The following is a 16285-nucleotide window of genomic DNA, read 5'->3' as shown; positions in this document are numbered from 1 at the left end:
TTGAAGAGCAACAAGCACTCAAGAAAATATTAATTCTCCTAAAGCAACCATAAACTACCTAATCTCAGTCTTTCTCCCTCTCACAAACAAAAGCAGCCCATGTTTACTCAGTGACTCCCAACAAGACGTAAGAGTTCCAGTATAGACAGTTATCACACTTCCAAGACGGGCAGTACTTTTCTCGAGTGCTACAAGCTGCCCAAAATAAAGATACAAAACCTTTCTTCACGTTATGTCTCCAAGCTGTTGAATTTCTGTAATAAAGATACTAATAACACGTTAGAAGACAGAACTAATGATACCTTCTATTATTTCATAGGCCTGAAGAGAAGCATTCCGAGCACACATACTTATTCCCTAGTTCAAAATTTTGTAATATTTATCCCAAGCGTTGCAACATTACTGCTTTAGCTGACCATGACATTAAACCAGAAGTACTTTCATTTATTTAGGCCTAAAGCTGATTATTTAATTGCTTCCATACAGGAGTACCATGCTCCGAAAAGCAACATGCAAAGCAAGAGTCAGGGCATTTTCTGAAGACAGATGGTTTTGAGATTTTTCTTTTAATCCTGTCAGAACCACTAGAAGAGATCTGCTGGGAGAGGCACACAACTAACACCACCCCTCGTTAAAGACAGGCTCCGACTCCAGATCTCCTCAGTAGTTTCACACCTGCCTGTTCTTCTGTTTTAGGGAAATGAGCACAAACACACACACACACATCTGATTATTTCTTCCTCCCCCTACCTTAAATTAAATTGAGGCCCTCAGAAATTAACTTGCATAGTTGAGAACTAGTACAGTGTTGTTTTATTCGTCTTCCAAAAATAAAGATCCCCTCATTCGAGAGTAAGAAAAAGAAATATACTTTGAAAAGAGATCAGAGAACCTTTATAGCTCTCCTTTCAATCCCATTTCAGCTGAAACAGGTGGTTACTTCCACCATTTCTCTCTTATTTACATAGACAGCACCTCTCAGATTCTCTTGCCCAATCCAAAACCTGACAGGTAAAGCATCAGCGTTACATTGACTTGTCTCAACACACTGGTGGTTAGAAGGAACGTCTTTTGGTTCTGTCTTTTTAAACTTTGAAGCTAAAAGCCTGCTCTGTCGCTGGTATAGAATCACTGATTCAATAGTCTGAAGGAAGAACTACAAATAATATAAAACTCCACTAGAAAAGTTTCCACATTTCAACTTGAAGAACTTTATAAGCAAGCACAGAATTAGATTCTTTTTACAGAAGACACACTTCTAAGTTTCCTAGACGGAAAGCACCAGCTTGAGAACACAGTTAAGATCCCCGAGCTCAGCATGAAGCCATTCAGTTTACCTTTGCCAGGTTAGATCCTCCTCCAGAAAGATGTTGCGGCTGGCTTTCCGGCTCCCAACCGGTGTGCGTGGTTCCCCAGGGTCCAGCACTGACACAGAACATGCAGAATCCGACAGAGCATTTAAGTCTTCTCCAATGGAGTTACTGTCTGTGGAGTGCGCGTAGCTTAAGGCTATTTTGCGGCAGTAAGTGCAGGCTCGGAGATCCCCTATGGAAAGGGGAACCAGAAAGTGTAAGTGAACAGGAACAAATAGCGCTCTGTTCCTGCAAGATCAGAGGTGTGTCGCAGTGGGAAAAGAAGGATTTCCTGTTTCAAAACCTCTTTACACGTTTAATTCTCATATTCCCTTAAAAAGAGCAAAACCCCAGATAATTATACACTCAGGGGATTTCTCCAAGTCTAATGATGCATAACACATGATCAGAAAGAGAGGCAGGTTGTGAGGGCAGGGAGAGAGAGAGTACATGTGCACACTGATATCATGGTACAACAGTAGCCAGTCAGGTATGACGTACCAGCTGATGTCTGGAAAGCATCACCTCCATCAGGACATGTCTTGAGTTTGGTAACCGGTATTTGAAAGAACCTCCCTGACCCTCAATTAGAACATCTAGCTCATTACATTTTAAAACTACCATTACTAAGAGCAGCTTTCACTTGAGCACACATTTCGCAGTGAACATCCTTGTTAAGTAGTGGCCATATTTGTTTTGTCTTCATGGACATACTGTTGGCGAAAATAAGCGGCATGGCATAATCTATCATTGTGCACAAAGAAGTTGACAAAATTAACTCCTGTGATTCTTTTTTGCTTATTTCTAAGCCCACCAGAGACCGGTTCAGCATTCTATAGCAGATGCCAGAATCTAAAATGCAGTACTACAAACAGCGCTGAGCACACAGAGAATGTTCTGCATCTCAACGGATAAACCCTACCTGTATAGCCCATGAATTTTCCAGGGATTTCCTGATTGCAGCATCGACTACAGAAGATCTGCCCACAAAGTCGACAGTGGTGCCTCCGCCGGAAAGTGGTGAATTTCTCACTGCAGTCGTAGCACTCTTTGCACTGGCTGTCAGGCATCCAGTACTGCTTCAAGTCACTGTCCTACAAGGGAAGGCAGCAGAGAAAAAAAACCTCTCTTTTGTAAATGAAAAAGCATGTTTAGACTCATGATTGCTTTGTAGATTGTGCACATATATGTGTGTGTGTGTGTGTGTGTGTGTGCACTCTTGTGTATAAGCACACACATGCACTAAAAGGATTTTTCATATGGTTTTATAAGGAACCAGAAGGCTGAGTGAGTTTTTAGCTGCAAGAATAAATCTAGTAAGCCTTTGCATTCTGCATACAAGATGGAAGCAAAGCAGATAAAACTACCATGAGCTGTAGATAAAGGTCAAGAAGAAGCAAACATATGAAGTACTGTTGGCTCTTCCCTCTCACTTGCCCTGAGCAAATGACAGGCCCTCAACTAGCACAGTTTTTTAAAAACACACACCACACATTGGTGAAGCTGTTATCCAGGGGTAAATCAAGTTATCAGGATTTATCAGTGCAGGAAGATCATTTCAACAGCTAACACTGGGATGTACTTTGAAAGGATCATAGGTACATGTAAAAAGTTTTGTTATATGATCAAATTCTTCAAAACCTCAGTAAGCAGTTGTAAGAGTCTGTCCCAGATTGATGATGTTTCAAAATTCTAGGTTAACTGCTATGTGAAGACAACTGTGGAATACACATTCAGCAGATAATGACATTTACTGGTTTACAGCATGGGTGCAGCCACAGGAATTTTTGTCTGTTTTTAAGACTTGAAAACAAGTAGTTAAAAGTTCCTTTTGGTGTTGCGGCTACGAACAGAGCAAGACAAATCTCTCAATTATGATTCTGAGCACACCAACTACAATTACCACAGACGGAGACAACTGCTAGTGGTCACAAGACAGCTCTGCCCATGAAACACTCTTTGCCAGTGTGCAGTGTTTGTTAGGCCTTTTCAGAGGGACTGAATACTCTGCATTTTTCGTAGAAAAAGAAAGTGCTGCAAGAATTTTTTCAAAACAACCTGAAAGAGAGTAACCACGGAGAAGAAAGGTGAACCATACTCTGCTTTTCACATAACCAAAAAGGCATACCTTGAACTGGAGTTTATTTTTGGATGCCTACAAAGTGAAGTTCGACATAGCTACTAGCCCAATTTTCACACCAAAACAGCTATGATCTCATGCTGTCTTCCTACAAGAAAACTCATACAGAAAGAGGTCAAAGACTGCTCGAGGCAGCTTAGTGTTCAAGAGAGCCTAGAAATTTTTAAATGAACACTAAGCTTGGAAAGATGCAGTGAGGAGCTTTGCCAAGGAACTGCTGCAAAGCTGCAGGGGATGACGATTTACAGCTCTTGCCGTGGCTCTACAGGACAAGCCAAGCCTCTGGTTCTGCCACCAAGAGAGTGGCTGGTCCTCGAGTCAGCATGCTGACAATTAACACATCGCTTTCAGCAAAAGATCTAAACACATTCATTTACTGCTGCATTCTGTGTGTGTGAGCACTTCTCCAATTGCCTCAAAAGACTGCTGAAAATCTCCAGGGCCTTCAGAAGCTGCCACAAAATGAAATATTACTAGGGGACACACTCAGTGCCCTGCGTACTGCAATGAAAGGCTTTTGGTTCACCCTCAAAAATATCACCCTTTCCACCAAAGCAAAGTTACTCTTACAAGCAGAATAGCACTGAAAGCTGAGTCTACTCAAAGTCTATCTGTAAAAGCTACCAAGCCAAAAGCCTTTTTCCTCTTCACTGAGTTTAATTAAACATACTTTTGCTTGTCCGTGTCTTGCTCCCAGACACAGCTATTTATAGCGTCCCTTATAAATAGTTGCGGCTTCTTTTCTCAACTAGCTCCTGCCCTTAAGGGCATGGTCCAATACAGCAGGAGGAGTTGAAATCAGCAAGTCAGTAGCAACCACCAAACCCTTATCCAGACAAATTACAACTGATTAACAGGACAAGCCTTTCAAGCAAATATTGCTGACTGATCATTACCACACTAAGTAGCAAATTTAATTCATCTTCAGAATTCTCACTACTATTTGTGACAGCCAATGTGTTTCACCTGCTCATGCTTAGCCTTGAAGGGGAAAAAAAAACAATAAAAATCAGGTAATACAGAAGCAGGAAGGAGTCTACAATGAGAACATCTGGTTCAAGGTCAGGATGCTAAACAACTGCAAAGTTTCACTCCCACAATATGACAGATGTTTGACAAGTCAAAAGTCAGCATCCACTTGAATTGTTTCCCCTGCATTCACACAGTGAGTTTTGAGTTTATTCACTCATCCTTCAAGCATCTGAAAATATCCCCATGATGTATGTAAAAACGAAGCTTCGAGAAAACCAGTAACAGTTCAAGTTTTAGATAGTTTAGCCTACAAATCTCTCAGAAGTAGTACCTGACTCTTCCCCTCCATGATTTCTTTGAGGCGCTTTAAAACGGTGCTGAGGCTTCTCAACTGAACTGCTGTTCGAGGATCATGACCTCCGAGAGGTGGTTCTACTTTCCTTCGATTGTCTGGAAGGGAAGGGAGAGTAATATTCATTTCTTCCACGATATATCAACATTCACGTCACAACACAAAACCCCATCAGAGGGGGAAATGTTCAAATATGTTTGCACTTCATGAAGTTATAGTGTGTATAATTTCTTGCCCTTGCACTCTTCTCCCCTAGCAGGAGTTTCTGATGCCAGATCACTTGCTCCGACTGACATTTTAAATACCATCCTCTGTGTTTACAAGAACCTATCAAAGTTCTCTGAGAAGGAAAACATCTTTTAAAGAAGCGATTTAGGTTTATTATCTGAACCTTGTAACAGCCTTCTAGAAAGCTCTGAAGTCTCATTTCAGAATGCCCTCTAGGATATTAATACTTGAAAATAATTGCAAAAATATTCACACTCACCCTAGTATTGGAATAAGTCAATACCTTAACCTGAAATTATTTATAAATGACTACAGCAAATCTCAATTGCTCAGTTTCTATTAAAAACAGTAACTCAGAATAAAATGCATCCAGAAGTTCACGTTTTTTGAGGTTTTTTTGTTTTGTTATTTTCTAAGAAAAAACTGAAGTTGTTAAGAACTTGTACAGTCATTCTTGATTAACTATAGCAAAGAGACTCCTGAATAAAAAGATACTGCAGCTAATTTCATTCCTATAAAATGCTAATTATTTTGAAGCATTGCTGTGCAAGGTATAAACAGGATCCTTCTCTCCAGAAAGATCTGCAAATGCAGCACTGTATCTACCCGAACATTTAAACATCTTCAGAGTGATTTTTCTACAGTTTAAAGTTCCTTACCAGCTTCGCTGCTCTCCATCTGACCAGCATTTTATTGCGATCCCCCAGCACAGGATGAACAGTCATGGCTGTTCTGTTTACTGCTTCAGCTCCCACTGATGTCAGCGGGACCGGCAGCACCAGCACAACCCTGTTAACTGTTTCCGTGCGGTAACAACGAGGCCGCTCCTTTGTGTGCAGATCAAAACCCTTACAGTATATGTGATTAAAACTGGGGGATTCCGTGCCTTCTCTTCATGTTCTTAATGGATATTTTTAGTTAATCAGCCCATGTATAGCTGCTTAATGACCCATGTACAGCAAAGAGGTGATTTTAAAGAGATTCTAGGGTGCTTAAACCCAGTTCTGTGGCTAACCACTTGGAATTTGGTTTAAAAAAAGAAAAAATCAAATAAATATACTTTTGGACAATAACAAATTGAGTATTTAGGGTGATTAAAGGAACTTTAATATTTCAAGAAAACATTGATAATACCATAGAAGCCTTTGGCTCCGCCTCACTTCTGTCACAAGATCTATGCTGCATTTACTTCCTGGACTTTCCTGGTGTAACTTTTGAATTCAAGAGTATCTTCTTCCCAGGAATGTTGCTTCCAATTCAGAAAATTACTATAGTCCTTTCATTCCTAATTAGCTACAAATTTCATCAGGCAAGTGATTCCAAAAGCATGAACAGACACAGCACTGAAGAAACGTCCCAGTAACTACACACTGGTTCTCTTGTTAGTTAAATGCCCTCTTCTGTGTTACATAAAACAATGTCAGAAGGATGTCACCTCCATTAGAAAAAGCACACCATCAGCAGCTGGAGCACAGGGCTAGCCTGTTTATATTAGAGAAGCTGACTGATTCTCAGATTAAAATTCAGCTGGCTCTTTTTCTTCTCAATCACGTGGTTTCTCCCTTTCTGGGGGAAACACACTGTATAGCAAGAATACAAGAAGTTATTCCTGCAGTCCAGGACACACTGTGTCTAACACACTATCCTCATAAAACAATTCCCATGTAGCAATCTTAAGTTAACTCTTACTCCTGATCCACATTCCAACACTATAAATTCCACAGCCATTTTCTCAGTTAATGCATGCACAATTAACACATGTATATGTTTTTCAGCACTGTATTTCCTTATTTCACCACTACATCTGCAAAATTCATGTTCCCTTCCACAAACACAGAAACTCTCAGAGTACTTTTCTTGCTTTGCTGACATCATCATCCCAGCTGCCATCAGCTGCCCTTCTGAAGAGATTTAATTTATTCTTTTGATCTGATCCCAAGAGGGTTGATGACACACACCCCCCTAAGTAGTGGTAACCTTTTTTAGTGCTTCTGAAGCAGCAAATTCAGTATATGCTACTGGAGGAAAAACAAGACAAAAGAAAAACAACCACACACACACAAAACCTCACGCACCCCACCAGCCACAATTAAAATTACACATAAGAAATTAGGTTTTTAAAATAAAATTAAACTTGATCTAAGTGTTATTTAATCTGTTAAGAAAACCAGATCAGCTCCACAAATTTTTGCTTGTCATTGTCCAGCCAGTGCAAAAACAACTGTAGGAAACATAGAATCACAGACTAGTTCGGGTGGGAAAGACCTTCCCACCCCAACCAGTGCCACCCCTGCTATGAGCAGGGACATCTTCACCAGCTCAGGTTGCTCAGAGCCCTGTCCAGTCTCGCCCGGGATGTCTCCAGGGATGGGGCATCCACCAATCGCTCTGGACAAGCTTCCTCATGGTTTTGATAAATAGTCCTTCAACTTTCTCAGTTCACAGCTCTACAATATCTTCATCCATTTAGTCTTCATCCCTAGCCAAATGCTCACACAACACAGTCATTTTTCACTTGATACCATTTTGCATTTAACAAACAAAAGCCAGCTGCATCTCAGCCCTGCAGTGTAACACATCAACCCTCCTCCTTCCTATATATACTCATGGCTGCTGATGCTTGGCAAAACCTATACATCCCTCTGCAATATTACTAATGTATGTTCTTTTCCTCTTTTTCCTGCTCTCCCATTTGAACTGTGATCACTGGGATAGAACCTGCATTACCATTCCAGCTACAGTTACCTACTCAGTACACTCTTCTGAATTCAGGTCACAGAAAGATTTGCTCAGTAAGTCATGCAATTCATCTGCATCCTCAGTTACTGAATTATTGAAATACATTTTTCTAGGGTTTCTTTCATAACCCTATGTATTTTAGCATAGGTTTTACAGTGAACAACAAGTCAAAAACACAACAAGAACTACTTTTTTGCAACTTTACTACTAGTTTCAGTTTACAGGAAGAGAGTTGACCATAAACTAACAAAAGAGGCACAACAGAGTTTCAACAATAAACAGATACCCCCACCAGGGATACCACACTTTTGCTTATACAAATCAACATTAATTGCTTTCTAGGTGTTCACTGCCAAAGCGTTTCATTTCTTATTAAAGTTCACTATCATGGTTCAAGTCACTGCTACACAAAATACTGACATGAGAAGTATGAAAGCTCTCCTTAACTTCATTTTACAACATGCATTTTCATTTTCCAAAACCTTTTTCAATAGAAAAGATGCTCTCTGGTAATAAGACGTGTCCTTTATGATTCCCAGTAACCACCACACACTTTCCTCAGGCCTTTTTCCCCCCTCATATGATTGTTGGCCTTTCCTTCCTTCTCCTAAGCTCCTTTGCCATTCCGTATTACTGCCAGCCTGCTGCAATTGTCTCGCATTAACAGCATTATCCTGCATGACAGGGTAATAAGCTAGAAGTGCTTTTACTCCCAATGCTCCCTCTTCAATTGGCCAACATTTCTAGTTCTCCTTGAACTGGATTTGTCAGCTGTGACACTATCTCGGTACAAGACTATTTTGGTTCAGTCCAGCACATGCAGTCCCATACAGCCGGCATCTCTGATGTCAGCCAGGCATCCAGCACCTTCTCCTGTTTTCACAAAGCCACCAAGGTGCTATTATAACATTTTTCACGTAAGCAGTCCTGAAGGGATGCGCACAACTGAAATCCTACATACTTTGACGGTAGAGAGTTTCCTACAAAAGCCACCATCCCTCCACACTGTTCTGCACTTGCAGTTGTCAACCAGCAAGGCCCCTGAGCAGTGAGAAGATCTGCTCTGCAGACAGCGCAAGCTAATGGACAAACAAGCTATGGGAGTCAGCATCTCCAGGCACAATTTCATTCCATCACTATTTCGAAGCACCAGCAGCCTTTTATTTATTTATTCCTTTCAGTTTGCTTAAGCTTGGCATGTTATTTAAACTCAAGCAGGCTAAGGAGACCTTTGTGAAGGACTTAAAGCATTTTCCTGCCTACATTTATCAATGTTATGAAGTATCTGAGTAATGACCAAGCCTAGAGACATTTACAGTCCTGCAGATCCAAGGCTGCAAGAAGACTCAACTGTATTAGACATGTCACTGAACTGAGTGGGTGAACTGACCTACCAATCCACGTGTTTATGTAAATCACATCACTTATTTTCATCCTTTTCATATTTTAGGTATGAGAATAATTTCCAAGATTATTTGTGCAGCCAAGCATCAGCTGCAATGGCAGAAGTAAAATTCTCCTCTGTTCAATGTTCAGAAATCCTCAAAGACCTGATTATTCAGCAACTTTTAAGACAATAGAAAATTCATTTTCATGCCTTCTAAAGTTTGCTTGAACAAAAACAATGCCTGTTTTTTGGAGAGGGAAGATGCAAGTACTTTTCCCCTCTTTAAATACAGTGAGATGACTTGAAAATCTCCCATGAAACCTCCCCACCAATCCAGTACACTGAAATTTCTTTCAAAAACCGGCAGCAATTCCTGCGCGGTCTAACTTCTTTCCAGGCTGATTCACCCTCACATTTTCCTAAGCATACTTTCATCCAAACGCAGGGACACGAATGGAAATCCTGAAAAGGAGCTTGAATAACGTAGCAACAGTTCCTTCCCCACACTGTAGACTAAGTCTCATTTCCCTGGCTGCCTATTCCCAGTGAAGTCAAAGAGCAGGATTATTTCTGCCTTCTGAGTACCAAACAACCCACCTCATCTAAAGGTTTCTAATGTGTAATCCACAGATAACTTCCAAGTGATTTAAAAGAGGTAACTAAGAATGAAGTAAAATAAGCTGGCAAATCAGGCAAGAGCACACTGCTGTATTTGGGGCATTTGAGAGAAAGTCTTAAAGAAAAAATATATACAAAAACAAAACAAAAATCCCACACTGTAATTGGTTTGTTGTGACAGGTACAACTGAATAGCACAAACAGTACTAGAGGGCAAGGAGGAAGATGGTGAATGTGTTCAGCTATGACAGAATGCAAATGACAAAAAGGAAAATACCAGCTATCTGTACCGGACTTTTGCCTAGTTACCAAGACTAGACATCTTCCTAAAAATCCCATACACATTAACAACGCTTAAGATCCAACTTGTTTGCACTAGGTACCATGCTCTTGCAAATACCATCTTGCACAGGATTTTCACCCAACTTAGCATTTTGCTCAAGGCGGTCACAAATGGCCAACAGTAACCAGGCACATCAAGAGTGACCCCTGCAATCTACTTACTAGTTCTTCCGGATCTTCATAAAGCCATTACACAGTTGCACCTTTGAAATCGCATTCAATTCCCATTCCAGCTAAAGAGATTCAGTATTGCATCTGGCAATATTTCCAAGGTTAGGAATAAAAAAAGGTTTAGACACAAGTTCCTGTTAAATGCTTCTCAAAACATGTACAAACAAAAACCTGCATTTATAACTCCCTTGAAGACACAAACATCAACCCCCTTCAGACTGAGCTCTAAAGTTTTAGTTTGCACATGGCTGTTAAGAAACTGAAGTCTCTCAAGACAAAGCAAAAATTTTCAGGATCAAGGTTCAAGTGACTTTAAGACATTGGATCTGTTTTGGCAGCCTCTTTTGCTCCAGACTGTTTTGCAACTGAAAGAACAGAGTCCCAACAACTGTGTCTTGCTGGAACACTAGGAAGGGTGGAGAAAACATGTTTCTGAGGTTAAAGTGCAACCTCACTAACAGAAGCAGTGGAGCTTGGTATCAAATTCTGGTATCAAGCTGGACAGTCAACAGACCTTTGTTCACCTCTTTCTGCCTCACTCTGAAGCCTCCCAGACTGGCTAGTACAACATCTCCTTGTAGAACAAAGAGCTGAAATTACCCAGGGTTGTAGAAGATCTTCTTTGTAGCTCGCCAGTCAGTTGTTTTTTGTAAGGAATTGGTGACCTCAGAGACTGAGCCCTGGTGGGATGCTGAGGACTGGACCAGCCACCACTCAACACTTGCGGATCATTCTGTCCTGCCTCTGCTCGCTCTGCCGGGGATGAAAGCCTGCCGTCATCTGGAGTTGACAAAAAGCAAAAAAGCCAACCGTTCAGACATGATAAAGAAAACCAGTAATGCATGCAAAACTAACAGTAAGAAACTCTCATAAATAGAGCATTTGGCTCATGATTATACATAACAAAATACAATAATTTTTAGTCTGAAAAATACCACGCAAAATAAGCAAACATGTAGAATTTGTCTGTCCAAGGCTCAGGTTTTTTCAGAAATACCCCTACTGTGAAAAGCGTCTGAAAAAAACGAACGGGCAAGCATGAATTAATCTTGCTACATTATCAGCTTCTGCCCTGAAAAGAGTTTTTCTGTAATGTTAGAAGCCAGTGCTGAGGCCACATTAAAGCTACCACAGCCTTTAATAAACCACTCTTTTCCATCAGAGGATCGAGTACAGACAGGTTCTCACTGATTCCAGGAATGTGCCCATTTCATGTGCCGTTTCAAGGTTGTTTTCCCATTCTTTCAACACAATACTTTGCTGACTCCAGCTACATTTGTCAGAGACAAACAACTGAAGCCAGTATTGACCACATTTTACATTACTTTCAATAAATGAATAATGACAAGCGATATTCTACTATGCAAAGTAATCACAGTCATACCAAGTAGTTATTTTTAATTCCGCATGAGAGTCTCAACAGATCTGTTTACTTGTGCAAAAAGCTATCTAGACCCTTCTTCCCTAGCCCAAACATTGCTTAGTAGAGCTGGATAACGAAAAGACTAAACAAAAGCAGCTGACCAGTTTGGCATCTCCAGCAAAAAGTTTTGTACAAAATCAAGGTGCATTCATTCACCATTCTTCACAGTATATTTCTTTGAAACAAAAAAGAAAAACTCATATAGCTCTTTAAGAGCCTGTCTACTGAGAATGTGTTTCATGATACACATGGCACAAAGGCCAAACTCAAGTAGTAGTTTTTAATATACAAAACTTGCATGACATTTCAGATCTCTTGATGGGCAACACGTAAGCCATGCAAATTAAAGGCGGACTTTTTGTAAACAGTTTTATTGCAGTTCAGCTGCCACCCAGCTGAAGGTACAAGATGCACAGGAAGGTAAGGAATGGAGGAATTCCAGAGTAAGAACTTGCACTGGAAGGACAGGCACACATTTTGCTCATATAATCTGGCAGAGGGTTACTCCTGTTTTTAAACCCCCAAAACTTCATACAAACAGAAATCCAGATGCCCAGCTAAGAAGTTATACAATACTATCTGCTAACTGGCTTGTCTCTGACCTTCACAGGCAGCCACAGATTTCCAGCTGCAAGATGATGGCTATCTTCTCCCACAGCAAAGCTCTACTATGTCACCCAAAAGCAAGACGCAGTATTTCCCACAAAAGAACTGACTCACCATCCATTTGCCCAGCCACTTGACATTATGCTCTTATATCCAGAGGTGTTTTTACAAGTTCATGTGGCAGCAGAGGGCATCAATAAAACAGACAGCACGCACTATCCACACACACGGTCCCCCAAGCGCTTACCTTTGCTGAAACGGAAGAGGTTTACAAAAGAGCTGTAGGCTGATTTAAAAGGAGGCTCATCTTGGTCAGGAGTAAGAGGTTTGAAGTGGGTGAGATGAGATGGACTACTAGGAGAACGAGGTAGATCACTGGTGGAGTCCAGCGTTGGAGACCGTTTGTCATCTGCAGCCATTTCAGGTGCCCTGGAAAGAGTTCAGCAATGCGCATTACACACAGGGAGGTAAAAAAGAACATCTCCAGTCAACTGAAGAGAAGGTGTCTCATGAGATGCTAGAGGGGTGACATTCATCCCACCTATACCAGCCATCTGCTATTAGCACAGGTCAACAGTGCCAGAGTTTGGAGCCCATGTCCCCTGCCTAGTCACCAGCAAGAGAACAGCATCTCTGCAGACAGCAATTCAGAGCCCCGAATTAAACATCTCGGGCGATGAAAGCAAGTGAACAGCAACTACACCGTCTGACAACACACTCTGGTTGTTGTTTTATGGGAACTTGAAGTTTTCAAATGGGGACCCTGCATGTGCACCACAAAGAAGTTATAACTTCAGCTCAAGAGGAGAATTGTCAATGCTGTGACTTCTGCAGCCCTCGTTAACAAGAAAACTGAAGACAGAAACGCCCGAGGAAGCACAAGACATACTCGTTGTTTGGCCAGGTTAACTTCAGAATGAGAAACAGAACCAACTGCAAACAAAAGCAGGACTGAAAGATTAAGTTTGGTGGCACACTGCTTCCTTCCCCTCCACACTACAATAAGGGACCTTGTGCAAGTCAGCAGGCAAAGCAACCCAAGCTGCGGCTTATTTGTTGTCATACCTAACACCTCCAAACCTCCTCATTTTTGAGAGTGATTATATTAAGGAAAAAAACAAAACCACACAAACAAAAACCCCCAAACAAACAAAAACAAAAAAACCCACAACCAACCAACACACACAAACAAAACACTCCAACACAAACAAAAACCACACCACAGTCTCTATTAGGGGAAGCCATATTTGTTAAACCTACTTGCTGCGTACCAAAGCGTTCATGCGACCAAGAATCATACTTTCTCACAGCCCATATTCTTTAACGTCAATACACACCTGATTTCTGCCACTCCACCACACTAAGCCTGCACTCCTAGCCTGCGAGGCTAAGGTGCTCACGACCTCCATCTTTGTTCAAGCAAGACTTAGTGAAACATTTGGCAGAGCAGGAACACTGGGAGCTGATGGAATCTATGAGTGACAGCTGACTTTGACATATTCTTGACATGGCAAGGATAAAACCTTACAAGAGTCTACTTCCTGCTCAGCAGCTCATATATGCTCCTTCATGAAATACCAGTTTCCACAACTGCTTCCTACAATCCACAGGCATATTTTGCTGACTAGAACATTTTCTTCGAAGTTCTAAGAAGCCACACTAAAAACTTATGCAGTGCAGAGAAAATCCACATGCCAGCAAACTGCACGGTGCTCATGTGACAAGGTTTGACCACTTCTATAACAAACGCATGAAAGATGGTATCTGCAAGTCAATCAGATGACTTCTCAGGGGACTTCAGCTTCTTGCTCTGTATATTAAGCACCTTTAGCTCAGAGTTTCTCCTGATATTCACATATCCTTAAGAAAGAAAACACAGAGACACCATTCAGAAAGTTTCAAGAAAAACTTTGGTCAGGTTCTTTATGTAAGCTTGGGTCTTAGTCTGGAATGCTTTTGCATCCCTTCCCTCTGTAAGTCATGGTACATTTTGCTGCTTGCATTTCAGCAATATTATTCAAACAATAGATTATTTGAACATGCTTAAACACCAGAGTTCATGGCAAATGCTTTCAGGAGCATGTCTTCAGGTAAATTTTGAATTGTTTCTTCAATACGTAAGGCAACTGATAACTTGCTTTTTAAATGCTGAATGCACCCCGTTAAAAATGCTGTTATGAAGTCAACCAGAAGTTTTATAAGAAACCATGTTCGTCTCTCAGCAAGTGGTTATGGCCTGGCCAGACAACAAAACAGGGAAGTCTCTGAACTTGCATACATCACATAAGCAATTCTGGAAAAATAAACTTTAGCTTCAAGGAAAAATAAATAAAAAAACCACCACACAGTAATTACTTCTGTGGCAGCAGTACAAGTGTCATTAAAACAGATGGAAAAGAAGAGCACTGTACTTGGCATTAGCTCCAGAAGCACCTGGATTTTCTGTGCTGCACAATACATTAGCCACAGAGGGTATCACCCTTTCTAGTTCTCCCACTAAAAGCAAAACACTCCCTCCCCACCCTCAACAAACAGGGGAACAGTCACTTATTTGTATGTTGTGGGAAATCAGAAAGCAAGGCACACGTATCAGTCAACAGGCACAAACCAGACTGCATCTTCCTCAGGAAGTATATCAAACAGCCTCAGGGGATCTATCCACAGCCACTTCGAGCTGCAACACCTTCAGCAATCACCAACTCACCCACCATAAAACACGGAGCGCAAGCACGGGTGGAACCTCCACACATGTTCAGCATTTACATCCAAAACGGCTCCTGGACTCACAGAACCACCCAGCCCCAGAAGGGCCCAGGCACCCCATGCCACTCGGGTGTCACCTCCAGGCGCACCCCGGGCGGAAAACCCTAACAGCTGTGACTGAAACGACTGCGTGACTCACACGCTTCACTACAACCTCAGCGCGCTCCCCTCAGCGAGAGGACACCCGCCCGCCACAGCCGCGCGCCCGAGATCACCTGAGCGGGATGGGGAGGGACTGAGCAGCGGCCACGCAGCGACGCCGGGGCAGCCTCAGGGCAGCAGCACCGCCATAGGCCTGGCCCCACAGCGAGAGCTCACACAGCCAGGGAGCCACCACTGCGCACCCACGCAGGATCGCCCAGCCCCGGCCGCGCTGTCCTCACCTGTTCCCCGCGGTACCGAACCACAGACCCGGCTCCTCGCCGCCTCTTTCACACCCCCGGCCCGGCCCTAGCAACCCGCCGCCAGCCCTGCCCAATCGCCCGTCGATGGCAGCGCTTCTCACCGAGGCATCGCCAATCGAGGCTCCGCGCCAATCCACCCGCCGGCAGCGGCCGCCGGGGCGGGGCCCTGAGCTCCGCCGGCCCCGCAGCCCCGTCACCGCGCTCCGCCTCCCCCGCGGCGCTGCTCCGGCTCCGTGCGGCGCCTCCCGGGCGGGGCAGTTCCAGGCCGCCACAGCGAGAGCCGCCGCCTGCCTGGCAGCGGAGGCAGCCCGGGAGGCGGGCGTGCCCCCGCGGGGTTCCTCCCTGTTTCCCCGCCCCGGCTCCCACAGGGCCGCGTTCTCCTCCCCCTCAGGACGGACAACCCCGCTGCTCGGCGGGCCTGTCGTGCCGATATGGCCGCTCCCGCCCCAGCGAACGTGTGCGTGTCCGTGCCCACCCGTGTGTTCGCGTGTCCCTTGGGCTGCGCTGCGGGGCGGTCCCGCCGAACCCTGCGGGGTCAGGCCCGCACAGCGCTGAGGGCAGGATGGCCGCCCGCGCTCCAGCCCCTCGGCGCCTGGGCCTTCGTGCCCGCCAGCGCCATCGGCTGCCCTGTGGCAACGCAGGCCACTTACTGCGGCTGTGCTGGGAGAGCGCGGAAACGCCCCGGCTCGGCGGGCAGGCCGCCCGGTCCGGCGGAACGGCCGCGGTGCGTTACGTGCTGCCGCGGCTTCCTCACAAGGAGGCATCAGCGCTCAAAACCCAGGCCACGG

General features: G+C 43.5%; 1 protein-coding gene across 6 annotated transcripts in view; it reads right to left on the bottom strand.

Moving 5' to 3' along the window:
* Nucleotides 1–16275, bottom strand: part of PIKFYVE (phosphoinositide kinase, FYVE-type zinc finger containing) — a 62703-nt gene extending 46428 nt beyond the window's left edge. For 2 of the 6 annotated variants that reach the window (XM_071811478.1, XM_071811479.1), the window contains exons 1-6: nucleotides 15599–15669; nucleotides 12578–12759; nucleotides 10902–11081; nucleotides 4796–4914; nucleotides 2275–2446; nucleotides 1338–1545 (exon numbers count right to left, since the gene is read on the bottom strand). In XM_071811478.1, coding sequence (XP_071667579.1) covers nucleotides 1338–1545; nucleotides 2275–2446; nucleotides 4796–4914; nucleotides 10902–11081; nucleotides 12578–12759; nucleotides 15599–15606 — 869 coding nt within the window. In that variant the 5' untranslated portion in view covers nucleotides 15607–15669. Of the gene's footprint in view, nucleotides 1–1337; nucleotides 1546–2274; nucleotides 2447–4795; nucleotides 4915–5703; nucleotides 5812–10901; nucleotides 11082–12577; nucleotides 12760–15308; nucleotides 15446–15476; nucleotides 15551–15598; nucleotides 15670–16147 lie in introns of those variants that run through there. The other 4 variants (XM_065840798.2, XM_065840800.2, XM_065840801.2 and 1 more) reach the window with 4 other exon arrangements.
* Between the last annotated feature and the right edge of the window lie 10 nt (nucleotides 16276–16285).

The sequence above is a fragment of the Patagioenas fasciata genome, chromosome 7 (assembly GCF_037038585.1).
Source record: "Patagioenas fasciata isolate bPatFas1 chromosome 7, bPatFas1.hap1, whole genome shotgun sequence".
Classification (NCBI taxonomy): Eukaryota; Metazoa; Chordata; class Aves; order Columbiformes; family Columbidae; genus Patagioenas; species Patagioenas fasciata.
Note: the sequence above shows the minus strand (reverse complement) of the source record. Positions and strands in the feature narration are given on the sequence as shown.